Genomic DNA, 16,116 nt, shown 5'->3' with positions numbered 1-16,116 from the left:
CTGCGGCAGAGCACGGTCCGTTCCTCCTTATGTTGTGCTGTAGGAAGGATGTTTCTCTGGAACAAGATGTTCTACGTGCAACAGCTAGGCCCACTGATGTGACAGCAGCCATAGTGACAAACATGTGGATCTCTGGAGCCTCATAGTTATTCTAGTCTATAGTATTGAAGTGATTTAATCTTCCATCTAAATTCCAGATTACACGTTTAAATCAGGGATTTTGAATTTTGAGTTGCATAAGTGTTAACAAGATCTACATAGAACTGATAGCATTAGTAAGCAAACTGCTATCAGTTCTATATAGTGAGGTGTTAGCATACACTCTTATCCCACATACGTTAGATTCAACATATTCCACCATTAAGGCTGTGCCTATTGATACACATAATACCCGGCTGCAATAGAAGGCAGAGCTATAAATGGGCTGATCGGGCCATTCTAGCATTGACTGGAATAGAAACCGGTCGACCACGATATAGAAACTCTAAACGTGATGTATAGCTTTGAGTATGATGAGAACAGATTATGGTAAAGTGTGTAGGGTTACCTAACCACTATGAATCCGGAGGAAGCCATTCCTGGTGTCCAACTGGGTTTTGTATGTCTTCCATTCTATAAAATTAGAAAACCACATACACTCAAAATGCAGACAGTAGTTTGTTAATCATGACGATTACACAGATTATACTTGGAATAAAACTTTAATTCTCCCCCCCCCCCCAAAAAAGTTTAAAGGCATTATTCATGTATTTATGTAACTCGTTTTAAATAAATCCAAACAGGTCCTTTTTATTTCTTACACATGATTATTCACGTCAACGTGACAAGATCGGAGATATGCAACAACAATTTCGAAAAAGACTAAACAGAGCGAGATGAATACGGATTACAATGGGGGAACCATCACGTATGTAGCCCCCCCACTTTGTCCAGGAAACCTCTAAATAAAGTGTTCGCGTTGCATCGGTAAAGTCATGAGGCAGGTAGGAGCAGTGCTGGGAGGGAACGGGAGAGGCATCGGTTTCGGCTAATCCCAGCGATACTAAACTCAGATTAACACCCTATCATGAAAAAGGAGATCACTCATCGGATGTGGACCGTGTATGGCGTCAACGCTCCAGTAGACTCGAGCTTGGTTTCCCCCCCCCTAGTCCACATGACCATGCGCGTGTCCGAAGTGACGTGGCTAACTACGCTAAAATGCGGTTCGCACCGCAGGGGGAGACGTCGTGGCCATTCGTTTATATATGGCGGGACAGCGTCCTCAACATGCTTCCCTAAGGGGGGGGGGTTTAGACAGAGCATAACAAAGTATATACACAGGTACACACGGTCATCACCGATCATGTGTGGGGATGGAGGAGCCAGGGACATGTGGGTATCACAACTTTCAACCGTGACCTTTGCTTCAAAGTCGTTTTGCGCGAGAAAAAAAAAAAGTTCATGTTTAAAAGTAGGATAACAGCGGCCTTCTGGAATAGTCTTGAGGACGGGTCAGATGAGGCTCAGAGCCTCGAGGTGAGTCTTGGTGGCAGTGAGCAGTCTCAATGGCCTTGGTCATTGGGACATTGTATTGGATACACTGGTTTAGACCATGCTGGCTTAGACCAAGCTGGTTTAGACCAAGCTGCCTTAGACCAAGCTGGCTTAGACCAAGCTGGTTTAGACTAACCTGGTTTAGACGAACCTGGCTTAGACTAACCCGGCTTAGTCTAACCTGGTTTAGACTAACCTGGCTCAGACTAACCTGGTTTAGACCGAGCTGAGCTGGTTTAGACCGAGCTGAGCTGGATTAGACCGAGCGGGTTCAGACCGAGCTGTTTTAGACCAAGATGGTTTAACCCAAGCTGGTTTAGACCAAGCTGGCTTAGACCGAACTGGTTCAGAACGAGCTGTTTCAGAACTAGCTGGCTAAGGACCAAGCTGGCCTAGACTGAGCTGGGTTGGCTGTTGCCTGACAACAACGCACCCTTCTCATTGTCCTGAGAACTGCCATGACTTCTGAGCACCTAAGCGGTAAGTATCAGATTATTGGACATTTTAGAACATGTGAACAGATTTGTGATGTCTTCCTCCTCCCTGAACACTGCAGAGGGATTAAGTATCTTGATATTTCAGGGTGATGCCACACCAGCCCCGACACACCAAGTAAAGACGTCAAAGAAAAAGCCCCTCCTGGGAATTGATTAGAAAGGGTTGAACCAAGCGCACAGTTGCTGAAAACCCCCAAACTATTGCATTCCAAAACGTCATCCCCACTCCAACGTAGAGTTGAAGCTAGTGTCACAGTAAACCACGCACATACGCAAACCGTTGCTTCGATAAAAAGGAGGGGGAAAAAAACAAAAAAGGCTCAAATGGTCTTGACACATGGCTCTCAAATGGCTAGCAGTGTTTCACAAGTCCAGATAAACGCATCCACCGTAAACCCATCACTGCATGGAGCGAGCAGAACACGAAAAAAAAACACACCGAACCCGAGCAGTCACCGCATGATATGGGTGTACATCACAATGAAACATTCATCCGTCAAGCACGCACAACCTTCACCACAGCAGAAGGTCATTAGAATAATCATCTCAAATGGCAGTTTCCCATCCGTCCCAATGAAAGAAAACAAGAAGAAGAATGACCCACGAATTTTCTTTTGAGGGAAATGCGATTGTTTAGATTAGAACGAGCCAATCAGAAGCACATTCACATAAATGAACATCAAGGCATCTTCTGACAGCTCCCTCCACAGGGCTGGCTGTCGCCGTGTACAGGAATAAAGCTGGTGGCGGCTCCTGTTAAAATCGACATCGCTCATAAAGTGATCTATGTATATATATATTAATTTGTAAAGAAAAACACAAACGGTCCATCCACTAAATACTACTCCGACTACCACTACGTTTGACCTCAAAGGAAGGACCTTTCTGTAACAGAACAAGCAGTTAGTCGTAAGCGATGTTTCCATCTAAGCTCATCTACACCCGTGAGTCTCTCAGTCCGTATAAATCTGTATAATAAATAGAAATAGTTCACACAGTACAAATCAAAACTCATGTTATTGCTTCTAGCGGACCTAGTTCCAATAGCATGTGCTAGTAGTAGTTTTAGTTCTTATTTTATATTGTATTTAATTAGTTAGCCCTGATGAGCCGGATGGACGGACTTTGCTACGGAGAGACAATGCAGATGTCAGCGGTGTCTTCTGCATCGCCTCCGTTTAGGAAACACCTTCCATCGAGAGCTCACTGCACGTTGAAATAGACGATCGGAAATGATACTTGACCAAGGTCGAACATATCGTCACATCATAACATCACCACCGACACTTGACCTATAAAATAACTTACCAGGTTACACAAACCACCCCTGGTAATATGGCAAACACCACTCTCTTTTTTTGCTTGTTATCAGTGTCCGTTCAAAGGTGTGCGCCTCAAAGTGCGTGTGTGTGTCTCAGTGTGTGTGTGTGAGCGTGTGTGTTTGTGTCTCAGTGTGTGTATGTGTGTGGGCCTCTCAATGAGAGCATGTGTGGGTGTATTGGCGTGCAAGAGTATACGCGAGTATGTAACAACACCTCCATTTTCAAAGTCCCAAAAGCTCCCTAGTTTCTAATATTGCTTGGGTCCAACTTCCAGTCAAATCTCCCAGAAGTCGGCCTGTAAGTCCACAAAAAGAAACGCTATGATAACGGTATTCAACCTGTAGGCCCACTCAAGGCGCAGGAGGAATCGACAAATACATGACCTTTGTGTGGAAAAAACAGCCCTTTAAATTTTGTGCACACAATTTTCGGTTTGCCATTTCTCTTTGTCGTTTTTTTGTCTTTTTTTTTTTTTGGACTTTTCGTTTGTGCAAGCATGCTTCGCTTCCACTCAGAGACCTCCCCGTCCTAGGGGTGGCGGGCTTCACAGAGGACGAAGCAGGAAGGAGTGGAGCCCCGGAGAGGGGAGCAGAAGAGGGGCATGCTGGGAGTTGTAGTCCAGGTTGGAGTCCCCTCTACCTGGAAATCATGGAACTGGACTGGGACTGGCTGGAGGAGGTGGTGGCGGCACTCAGCTGGGAGAAGCCACTGTGACTGGACTCCAGGCTGGTCATGGAGCCCCTGCAAGAGAGACAGACGGAGCCACGATGAGACACGCGCATCAGCCCACCCGATGCCTGTAACACAACACCAGCTTCTGCCAGAAGTCCCCCATCAGTGAGCTGCCTGAATGCATTGTGTGAGTGTGCGTTGTGTTCAACACCGATCCATGATGCAGAAGTACACCCATGCAGCCGGGTTTAAACCAAGTTCAAACAGGGTTTACCCTGTGAAGCATTCAAAGACGGAGGGTGTGATCAGGCTCCGCCCCTTGGCTGCAACAGCCAATGGGAATGCAGGGAGGTGAGGGAGGAAGGGGCTTGAGGTAGAGGGAAGTGGGGGATATTTTAGATTTAGATCAGTATTAATTGTCATTTTGAGAACAAAATACATCATGGCTGCCATTTCCCCCACCGTTTCTCATCCTGTTATGCAATGCGGCCATAACTGTACGTCCTGGATACATGTTTTAATAATCATGTGGTGTTCGGTGTTTATGCTTCTGTTCTCACAATACTGCAGTTAGATATTAAAGAGGGAAGTGACACAGGGACAGTAGTAAAACAGGGTTTATAAAACGGGTAGTTCCGGTCTTTGAATCTGTGAAATACTCATAACAAGTCATTTCTAGTAGTTTTAGTATTAATGCGTCGCCAATCTCAAAGTTTGCTAGCCTGTGTTGCGTGGCAACTATTTTGCTGTTTAAACACATTGCTTGGCGGTAGAATGTTGATTTGTTTTCAAAAAAATCATATTTGGTGAATTTTTACTAGCTAGTCTGCAGTGACCGTTTTATAAACCGTTTCATAAGAGCAGTAAGCCACTTAAGGTGTTGTATTCAGGGATTTCAGAACAGCTAGGGGCTAGCTGGTGGCTTATTGCTGAGGTTAAAAGGCAGAGCGCGAGACGGGTCTGGTCGGACCACTGTAATTAAAAACACAAGCTACAAGGTCAAGGGTCAGAGGTGAAGGTCAGAGGTCAGAGGTCGCCTCGCGGTGTACGGCAAACACACAGGTTAATGTGTTAAACCTAGTGCGACGCTGACACTGTTAGTCATGCAGGCAGTTGGGCCGCTTATGTCAGCGCAGAGACATTTCCGATACGGGACAGGTGTATCGGAAAAAAGGGGCGAGCCCGTTAGCCCCAAGCTGACAGAGTGAGTGAGTGAGTGAGAGTGTGTGAGAGACTTTGTGTGTGAGAGTATGTGAGAGAGTGAGTCAGTGAGTGTGTGTGTGTGCATATGTGAGTGTATACGTGAGTTTATATGCGAGTGAGTGAAAGAGTGAGCGAGAGAGAATAAAAGTGTTAAAAAAGGCAGGGAAGCCCAAGCTTGCATCCAGTTGCTCACATTGGAAGTGTGACCCAATGTGGAGCAAAAGGGGGGGGGGGGGGGGGGGGGGCATTTATATTAGCAGGCAGAGGGGTTGGGGGGGGGGAAGCAGCGGAAGATGCTAAGCTAATGCTAACAGACATAAAAGGGGGAGGGGTTTCAAACCCCTTGGCCACTTACAAACTCTGCACGTCATAGCAAGCCGTTCTTCACAGGAAGAGAGCGGGAGGGAGAAGGAAGAGGGGACGGTGAGCGAATGGTCGCAGCGCATCGGAATAAAGAGGGGTACGTCTCTGTGTCGGGGGGGGGGCGTAGTGGGCGGGGGTCGTTTGAACATAAACACATGATCCTGCTCTTACCAGGGAGAGATGCCCACTCTGGGATAGTTTGACAGAATCTTTACAAAGACATCAGATGTGACCTTGAGGTACTAATTAAACCAATTAAAATATGTGTAAAGAAATACTATCACTGTATACGTTGACGTAAGCCCGCCTTAAGGAGACTCAAACAATGTAATTAGGATTCCCCTGGTAGCAGTGATTAGACGTGCTTGGACACAGACTATTGGTAGTCCGTGGGGATGTGGGGGAAAATAACACATTGTACCCCAACCGACACACACAAACCATCAGACACACACACACACACACACACACACACACACACACAAACACACTTACCATCAGACCCACACAAACACTCACCATCAGACACACACACACACACAGACACACACACACACACACAGACACACACACAAACACACTTACCATCAGACACACACAAACACTCACCATCAGACACACACACACACAAACACACACTTACCATCACACACACACACACACACAAACAAACACACTTACCATCAGACACACACACACACTTACCAGACACACACAGAAACACACACACTTACCATCAGACACCCACCCAGCCACCCACTCTGACATATACAAACGTCATTACCCTTTACAGATGCAAACACACACACATGCGCACACGCACCCAATACAGACACACACACACACACACACACACACACACACAAACACACTTACCATCAGACCCACACAAACACTCACCATCAGACACACACACACACAGACACACACACACACAAACACACTTACCATCAGACACACACAAACACTCACCATCAGACACACACACACAAACACACACTTACCATCACACACACACACACACAAACAAACACACTTACCATCAGACACACACACACACACTTACCAGACACACACACTTACCATCAGACACAGAAACACACACACTTACCATCAGACACCCACCCAGCCACCCACTCTGACATATACAAACGTCATTACCCTTTACAGATGCAAACACACACACATGCGCACACGCACCCAATACAGATGCACACACACACACACACACACACACACACACACACACACACACACACACACACACACACACACACAGGGGCCCCACCTGAAGTCCTCGGAGCCCAGCACCTCGGTGTAGTACATGACCTTGCACTTGTGGGAGGAGACCTGCAGCGAGGCGAGCACGTCGTCCACGCGCGGCAGGCTGGTGGCCGCGCAGGCCGGCATGCTATGGAAGCGCCACTGCAGGATGTAGAAGCCCGGCCAGCGCGTCACGTGGGAGCCCTGCGCCGCAGACACATCGTGATTACATTTTAATTAGTGCTGTCAATTAAACGCGTTATTAACGGCGTTAATGCAAACCAATTGTAACAGCGTTAATATTTTTATCGCACGATTAACGCAATTCTTTTATTTTTTTCCTTTGGCTCAAAACAAAGAAGCAGAAGCCTGACTGCTATGTTCAAGGTAGTATGTTTGTATGTTCATTGTTTAATTGCACTATAGGCTTTTTTTTTTGTATCGTCCTGTTTTGATCAGTATATGCCAATGTTGTTATCAATAAAAAAACATTTGCACAAGGCAAGCCGATGCACTTCTTCTCCATGTTGATAAGAGCATTAAAATGAGAACAATTAATGGGACAAAGAAATCAAGGGATATTTAGCATAGAAAAAACCTTTGCGATTAATTGCGAGTTAACTGCGACATTAACGCGATTAATCACGATTAAATATTTGAATCGCTTCACAGTACTAATTTTAATGCGACTTTACTGCTATTATAACTACTTTCAAATACTTAAATAAAGTACTTATTGATCCGGAAGAAAAATGAGGACTCTGCATTCTACCCATCACTAGCAGCATTAGGATATTTTATTGAAAATAAACCTGCATTTTCTATTAGCCGCAGTAGCGGTTAAATGGTAGCCTGGCTCCGCCCACCTAAGTACTTCCGCTCAATATGACTTTCCCTTCAGAATTAGGTCTGGGTCTGCGGTATGTTAGTGGGTTTTCTCGGTCTAAATGTTCTGCGTCCAATCAGCGAACAGAGGGAGTGGCTGAGAACGATGACGTTAAAGTCAGTTCTCGTTGACGGACATCTCCACGCACGGTGTTTGGTTTGTTTACAGCCTGCGCGCAACGTGATTTCCGGCCAAACGTTAGCGATTGGTTATGGCAGATCCAGAGTGGCACTGGGCAGATCCAATAGTTTTAAACTTCAACAGACACCCGCCTCCAAGTGAGTTAACGTTTGTCAATTGAGTGGGTCCAGACTCTCTGTGCAAATGAAATGAAGTACGAGAGTCTGGTAGGATCAGGCTAGTAAAATGGGGTCGTACGTTTCAAAATACCACAAAGAAGCTGCTCCGTATCTTGTGTTTTGTGATTCATTCCGACGCGGAGCCTTTGAGTCGTCGTTCATGGAGTCAGAGCACGTTGGGGAAAACGTGACGTCCTGTTTTTCTTTTGTCACTTATGAAGTGATGCCGATGTTTATCAATTCTTTACACGGTTATCTTTTACTCGCGAACCTCTACTGTCGACGACCCCATCGGCTTCACGTCGTGACGTCAGAAGGACACTTTGTGTTTTAGCACTCGGAACGAGAACACAGTAAACGGCACACGATTGTTTTTTCGTGTTTTTCGCAGTAAAGTCGTCCTTTACTCTGCTCCGGAACGTAAGCCGCCGCCTCGGTCTTTGTTCGTAGAATCGGTAATCAAGACGCGGCATTATTTCCGAAAAAGTGCGGTCGGCGCGCTGGCCTTGGGGGCCAGCGCGCCGTGCGGGCCCTCACCTGTACGCTCTCGCCCTCCTTGCAGGTGAGGGCGGACTCCACCCGGCTGTAGTCCTGGCCCAGGGTCCAGGACTTGTCGATGAGCTGCACGTTGTTCCCGGGGGGCGGGGGGGACGCCGTGGGGCCCCGGGGGCTCCTTGCGGGCGGGCTGCGGGGCCCGCTTGGAGTGGAAGATGTTGAAGACCACGTCGCCCTTACACACGTCAAAGTCCCACGTGATGACGGAGGAGGCGTCGATGATCTGGATCAGCAGCTGGAGGAGGAGGAGGAGGAGGAGGAGGAAGAAGATGAGGGGAGGAGGAAGAGGAGGAGGGGGGAGGAGGAAGAGGAGGAGGAAGAAGAGGAGGGGGAGGAGGAGGAGGAGGAGGAAGAGGAGGAGGAAGAAGAGGAGGGGGAGGAGGAGGAGGAGGAGGAGGAAGAGGAGGAGGAGGAGGAGGAAGAGGGGGAGGGGGAGAGGAGAGGGAGGAGGAAGAAGAGGAGGGGGAGGAGGAGGGGGAGGAGGAGGAAGAAGAGGAGGGGGAGGAGGAGGGGGAGGAGGAGGAGGAAGAGGAGGAGGAAGAGGAGGAGGAGTGGGAAGAGGAGGAGGAGGAGGAGGGGGGGGGAGGAGGAGGAGGAGGAGGGGGGGGGGAGGAGGAGGAGGAGGAAGAAGAGGAGGGGGAGGAGGAGGAGGAGAAGAGGAGGAAGAGGAGGAGGAGGGGGAGGAAGAGGGGGAGGAGGAGGAGGAGTGGGAAGAGGAGGGGGAGGAGCAAGAGGAGGAGGAGGAGGAGCAAGAGGAGGGGGAGGAGGAGGAGGAAGAAGAGGAGGGTGGGGAAGAGGAGGAGGAGGAAGAAGAGGAGGGTGGGGAAGAGGAGGAGGAGGAGGAGGAGAAGGAGGAAGAGGGGGGAGCAAGAGTTGGAGTTGGCAGAGGAGGATGAAGATGAGGAGGAGTAAGAAGAGGAGGGAGAGGAGGAGAAGGAGGATGGTTGGATTATAAGAGACAAAGAGCAGAAAAGTGGTATTAGTGAAAGTACATCTCAACAGTTTGAGAGCGAGTGTTTGCATCTCACATCCATCACTCAACTCAAAACACACGATTTGACCCAAAATCTCAACCACTCGTCTGGCTGTAAAACCGGGGCCTCTAAACTCTGCATTATACAGCTTGTGATGGCACCGACGCAATGAATCAAATCTCCATCACTGCACTACCCCCTGAGGCGGAACAATGAGGAACGCAGTGGGGGGGGGGGCAGGAGAACGACAACATCTGTTGGTGAACGTCCGTATGTTTAGTCAGGCAGCACCATTCATACAGCAGGGGGCTCTTCATGTCTAACGCTGCATTAGACATATCCCCTTAAAACTGATGGGCCCGTTATTACAAACAGCCACGGCAAATGTGTTGGCATTATGTTTTGCGCCGCAAACATCGCGTGCAGTACTATATACATCCACTGGGTGGCAGTAGAGCCCCGCAGCATTTTTCGCTCACATGGAAACGCACACAGACATGGAAACTACTGAAACCGGGCAACGTGGTCGGCGCTGCATACTAAACTCGTCGTAATAAAAACGTCTTTATCCTGTCCTGAATGAACCAGTTCCGGACTCATCCATCCGTCTCCAGTCTCTCTCCGTCCCTGGAGGGGGCTCATCCTCAGCCTCTCAGCCCGACGAAGGGGTGCCGGCGGCGGGCTCACCTCGTGCGGCGCACCCTTGAAGATGCTGGCGCTCTGGTAGATGGTCTCCGTCCAGAGTCGCACCCCCTCGTTCTCCATGTCCTCCGTGGTCCGGTACATGGACTTGGGGACCAGACCCCCCTCTGGGACCTCACACTGCGCGCGCACACACACACACACACACGCACACAAACAAATGGGTGAATACAAGGTAAAAGTTGCAGCGTGTTGTTGTTATTCAGCTTTTTTATTATACTATTAAAAAGGCACCCCAAGAGGCTTCTGCTGCTTCTCAATAACAGGATGTGTGTGACACACGCGCTACCGTATAACCGTGTTATATATAGAAGTGTTTTATCTGTCATATTCATAGAATAACCCAGGGTCATTCTGAACAGAGAAATGTGTCGTGACATGGCACGCCACAAATACGTGGGAGACATCAGACACATAAGGTCACACACATAAGGTAGAAATAGTACAAATAAAAAAAACTAGCAGGAAATAGAATCATACTACAAATAAGAATGTCCTTCAGAATATGGGGAATAGCTTATGTATCTTTGTGGTGACAGACAAAGGGAGAGTATGAATGGAAAGTGAAGAATATAAACATTAAATATTAAATATAAAGTGCCGGTGTGACAATGAATGTTTGTCCACTAAAAATCACACACTCAGATAGACACACTCACACAGACAGAAACACAGACACACACACAAAAACACACACACACACACACACACACACACACACACACAGAAACACAGACACACACACAAAAACACACACACACACACACACACACTCACACAGACAGGAACACAGACACACTCACACAGACAAGCCGAGAAACACACTCACAAAGACAGACACATACACACACACATATTTAACACACACACACACACACACACACACACACACACACACACACACACACAGACCGACACACACACACGCTCACCATGCACTCCCCCCCCAGGAAGTCGGGGATGATGTCCTTGTCGATGTAGTCCAGCAGGCCGCCCGGGCCCTGGTAGTCGTTGCCCGCGTAGATCAGGAACTTCTTGCGGGTGTTCTCGTCGATGAAGGGGCTGACCTGTGGAGGAGAGAGACCGGGGGTCACCAGCTGGACCACCGAACCTGGAGAGTGTGTGTGTGTGTGTGTGTGTGTGTGTGTGTGTGTGTGTGTGTGTGTGTGTGTGTGTGTGTGTGTGTGTGTGTGTGTGTGTGTGTGTGTGTGTGTGTGTGTGTGAAATGTATTTGTGGGTGCATGTGTAAAGTATGTGCGTGTGTGTGTGTGCATTCGTTAAGTATGTACGTGTGTGTGTATGTGGTAAGTGTTTGTGTGTGTATATGTATGTGTCAAGTATGTGTGCTTGTGTGTATGTTTTAGGTATGTGCAGCATGTGTGTGTATGTATGTGTTAAGTACGCGTGCGTGTTAAGCATGTGTGTGCGCGTTAAGTATGAGTGTGCAAGAATTTGTATGAGGGCATATGCGTGCATAAGTGTGTGTGTATGTATATACATCCAAGTATATTTGTGTACATAAAAGTGTGTATATAAGTGTGTGTGTGTGTGTATACATCCAAGTATGCGTGTGTATATAAAAGTGTGTGTATACAAGTGTGTGTGTATGCATCCAAGTATGTTTGCGTACATAAAGGTGTGTGTGTATATAAGTTTGTGCGCGCTTGCGTACGTCTATACGTGTGTTTGTGTGTGTCTGTGTGTGTGTGTGCGTGTGTGTGCGTGTGTGTGTCTGTGTGTGTTTGTGTGTGTTTGTGTGTGTCTGTGTGAGTCAGCGTTCGTCTGCGTGCGTCTGCGTGCGTCTGTGTGTGTCTGTGTGTGTCTGTGTGTGTCTGTGTGTCTGTGTGCGTCTGCGTGTGTGTGTGTGTGTCTGCGTGCGGGTCTCACCAGGGTCCAGAGCACGGGGAACACGCGGGGGGCCCTCAGGATGAGCAGGCGGCCCAGGGTCTCGGGGTAGTTGGCCTCCACCACCTCGATGATCCTCAGCAGCGCCTTCACCCCCGGCCGCCACAGGTGCCTCATGTTCAGCCCCTCCAGGTCCACCAGGCAGGTCCAGCAGCTGGACAACAGACACACAACACACCTCAGCATCCGGGTACCGGCGGCCGTCGCCACGGCAACGCCGCGTGGCTCATAGGATGGATGGATGGGGGTGGGGGGGGGGGGCAGGGGGGGGGGCGGCGGTCCGATAAACCTCACAGTGTGGGAACACGAGTCATGGGTTCCAGCGAGCAGTAGCGGTCACACAGGGAGGGGGGGGGGGGTCTCTCCCATAGGGGGTTCAAAGCAGCGCAGCGACACACGGAAAACCAAGATAAGGGTGGATAAGGATAAGAATGAGTGTTGTTCATGCGTCGCTCTCTCCTGTCGCTTGATGCCCGCGCGCACGTGTGTATTCGCACACACACACATGTGTATTCGCACACACACACACACACACACACACGTGTATTCGCACAAACACACACACACACATGTGTATTCGCACAAACACACACACACAGGTGTATTCGCACACACATACACACACATGTGTATTCGCACACACACACACACATGTGTATTCGCACACACACACACACATGTGTATTCGCACACACACACACACACACACACACACGTGTATTCGCACAAACATACTCGTGTATTCGCACAAACATACTCGTGTATTCGCACAAACATACTCATGTATTCGCACACACACACACACACACACACACACACACACACACACACACACACACACACACACACACACACACACACACACACACACACACCTCTCCTAAGGGGGGGCAGCAGCAGTGGAGTTTAGAATCCTGCGTGTTTAATTCCATCCCGAGCTCTCCCCGTCACCCCTTATCCGCCGCCTCCATCACCCCTGTGCCCGTCCCTGTCCCTGTTCTGACACGCTCTTCCTGGAGACAGCTCACACGTGCACGCATTCCTGCCTGGCGTACATCTCCCCTCCCCTTCCCCACAGCCTGTCATCGGTTGAACTTTGAGCCTTTCTCGCCTGTTAATCTGTTCGCGACGATTTTGCCCGGGAGGGAGGGAGGGAGGGAGGGAGGGAGGGGGAGAGAGGTGGAGGGAGGGAGGGAGGGAGAGACACAGCATCGTTTTTTGGGCTTACGGGATAATAATCTATCTGACCTCGTTCTACCTTTCCGGAGGCATCAGCCAACACTCTGCGGTGTTGGAAATAGTTTGTGTCTGTGAACACGAACCTGAGCTGCAAGCGTCTCAGTGCTTTCATGCGTCACAGTGAAACCCGCCCAGAAATAAAATCACCAAAACGCACAACGAGTACTTGTCGTACTCTCCTAAAAACTCCCCTCGTACTCAATTGTTGATTGTTTGTACGTCGCGGCACCCTGATGTACGACATTTTTGTATGTTGTACTACCCGACAATTAAAAATAGTACCTAGCATTGTGTAGCATCTTATCCTAGATCTTAATGACATTATTGGAATGGGTTAACCAAGCAATTGTTAGTCCTTTGCACTTGTTTCTATGAACATTCTTACCGTACCGACAGCGATATATATTGTCGTTTCTCTTCCTTCTGACAAATCCACTCATTGTAAGTCGCTTTGGGTAAAAGCCCTAAATGTAGGGTTCACACAGCCACCGTGGCTCACCTGATTGGTCGGCCGAACACCTTGGTGTTCTCCTCACAGCGTCTGAGGCCCTCTTCGTTGATGGACAGCACCTGGAGGAGGAGGAGGAGGAGGAGGACAGGCACTCAGTGTAGCTCCACACGCCGGGCTAGTGATGCTAGGCCGAGGCTAGGCTAACCTCTAGCCTTCACACGCCGACAAGAGAGGCATCGCAACCTGCTCTTTTATCGTTAAATTGAAAGGGTTCGATAAATGGTGTCACTTTACCATCGCGTTGCTCACATGAACGCTCTATTTGTTTTTTTATGGTGTACATTCAAAGGACCCCCTATTTTACCACCAGCTGTGAGTGGGATTAGCCAATTACAAGACGACCGGCCCTGCCCTGTGATTGGGTGACATCGCATGTGGGCGTGTCCACCCTGATGAGTCTGTTTGGATGAAGCCAAGAGTTGCTACAGTCCACTGGGAAGGCTGGTAGACTGACCTACCGGCCTACCCCACCATGAAGCCACCATGTTTGAGTAGGTGGGTAGACTCATCTACTGGCCTACCCCACCATGAAGCCACCATGTTTGAGTAGGTGGGTAGACTGATCTACCGGCCTACCCCACAATGAAGCCACCATGTTTGAGTAGGTGGGTAGACTGATCTACCGGCCTACCCGATCATGTTTTGCCTTTGACCTCAACGGGGAGCTCTGATAATATACCAGATTTTCAAACCTGTTATTCCGAGTTCTCTTGCACGCGGTCTCAGCCTAAATATTCTATTAACTTGTGCGGGCCATTTTGGGTGTCAAACAGGGCCAAATATTGGTAGTATTGAGATTAATTCAATAATCATCGAAAAGGGAAACTCTCCTGAAAAGACAAAAAAGTTAAGCACGATTTATTCCTTAAATAGTCGTCAGCGACCCCACACATTCCTCCTGGCCCCGCCCCCCCGACGCCCCATTGGTCGGTGTCATAAGAGGGGCAGCCCGGCCATGTGTCGGGTGATTGGAGGGCCATAAGGAGGAGGAGCGTGGTTGGCTACTCACGTGTCTGAGCAGAGACTCCTCCCCCAGGGCCCTCACCAGGCCCTTAGTGTCCATCTGTCCCAGCCTCAAGACGTACAGCGGTCGTCCGTCTGGGAGAACACACACACACACACACACACACAGACACACGAGGACACATGAGGACACGTCAGACGGAGCGCTCAGACCGCAGAAGAGCTAGCTCCATGTTATCTGCCTGATATTCAAATAGGAATAACCGAGAATTCACACACACACACACACACACACACACACACACACACACACACACACACACACACACACACACACACACACACACACACACACACACACACACACACACACACACACACACACACAACGGATTCAGCAGGAAATGAAAGCGTTGATGTGTGATAGCGTTTGTTGGAGTGGGTTTGTATCCGAGTCAACAGTGCTGGGTAAAGGACTAGCAGGGGCCGACAAGGTGACCTTCAGACACGCACGTGTACATGAGTGTGTGCACGTGCGTGTGTAGTATGTGTGGTATGTAAGTCTAGCCTGGCTGCAGTCAGAGGTCTGATACCTGTCTCTCAGATGACCGCAAGGGTATGCCTGTCTCTGGGCTGGCCTACATCAATCACCCCCGTGTGTGTGTGTGTGTGTGTGTGTGTGTGTGTGTGTGTGTGTGTGTGTGTGTGTGTGTGTGTGTGTGTGTGTGTGTGTGTGTGTGTGTGTGTGTGTGCACGTGCGTGCGTCCGTCATGTGGACTTTGCACCATGCTATCGTCTGAACTTATTCATGCAGCAATGCCTGAAGACATGGAGACAAACCACAGCCTTGTTCTGGATACCTGTACTTTTCTTTGGTTTGTTTACATCAGGACTGGATTGCACCAGCTATGCATTGGGTTGCTACTAAGTCAGTGTGTAAAGTCCTTACTCAAGCCATAATGACCGCTTGGTAGCTTCAAACTAGTATTTTACAAACTTTGGCTGCCCGACAATACTTAACTCATGTCCAACCTACTAATCATCACTAAGTAATAGCTACGCTTAAGTTAGTTGCTGCTGCCTCCACGACAACCAGGTTGTAACCAGGCTCCGATGTAAACAAGGATGTCAAAACTGTACGTTTTGTTCTAATTTGACCTATTTTATTCAACCTATTTGTTTTTGTCACCAACAGCCACAAGTTACAACATGTACCTGTTTAGATG

General features: G+C 48.8%; 1 protein-coding gene across 1 annotated transcript in view; it reads right to left on the bottom strand.

The window, feature by feature from the left end:
- Positions 1-3,780: 3,780 nt before the first annotated feature.
- si:dkey-237i9.1 (SEC14-like protein 1) overlaps positions 3,781-16,116 on the bottom strand; it is a 19,522-nt gene continuing 7,186 nt past the window's right edge. Inside the window, 10 exon segments of the mRNA XM_060047407.1 lie at positions 3,781-4,096; positions 5,586-5,612; positions 6,882-7,060; positions 8,579-8,693; positions 8,695-8,831; positions 10,258-10,392; positions 11,205-11,339; positions 12,160-12,331; positions 13,916-13,986; positions 14,937-15,113. Coding sequence (XP_059903390.1) covers positions 3,991-4,096; positions 5,586-5,612; positions 6,882-7,060; positions 8,579-8,693; positions 8,695-8,831; positions 10,258-10,392; positions 11,205-11,339; positions 12,160-12,331; positions 13,916-13,986; positions 14,937-15,113 — 1,254 coding nt within the window. The 3' untranslated portion in view covers positions 3,781-3,990.

Source organism: Gadus macrocephalus, chromosome 3, assembly GCF_031168955.1.
Source record: "Gadus macrocephalus chromosome 3, ASM3116895v1".
Taxonomy (NCBI): Eukaryota; Metazoa; Chordata; class Actinopteri; order Gadiformes; family Gadidae; genus Gadus; species Gadus macrocephalus.
The sequence above is the reverse complement of the archived record's forward strand: the minus strand, read 5'-3'. Positions and strand labels throughout refer to the sequence as shown.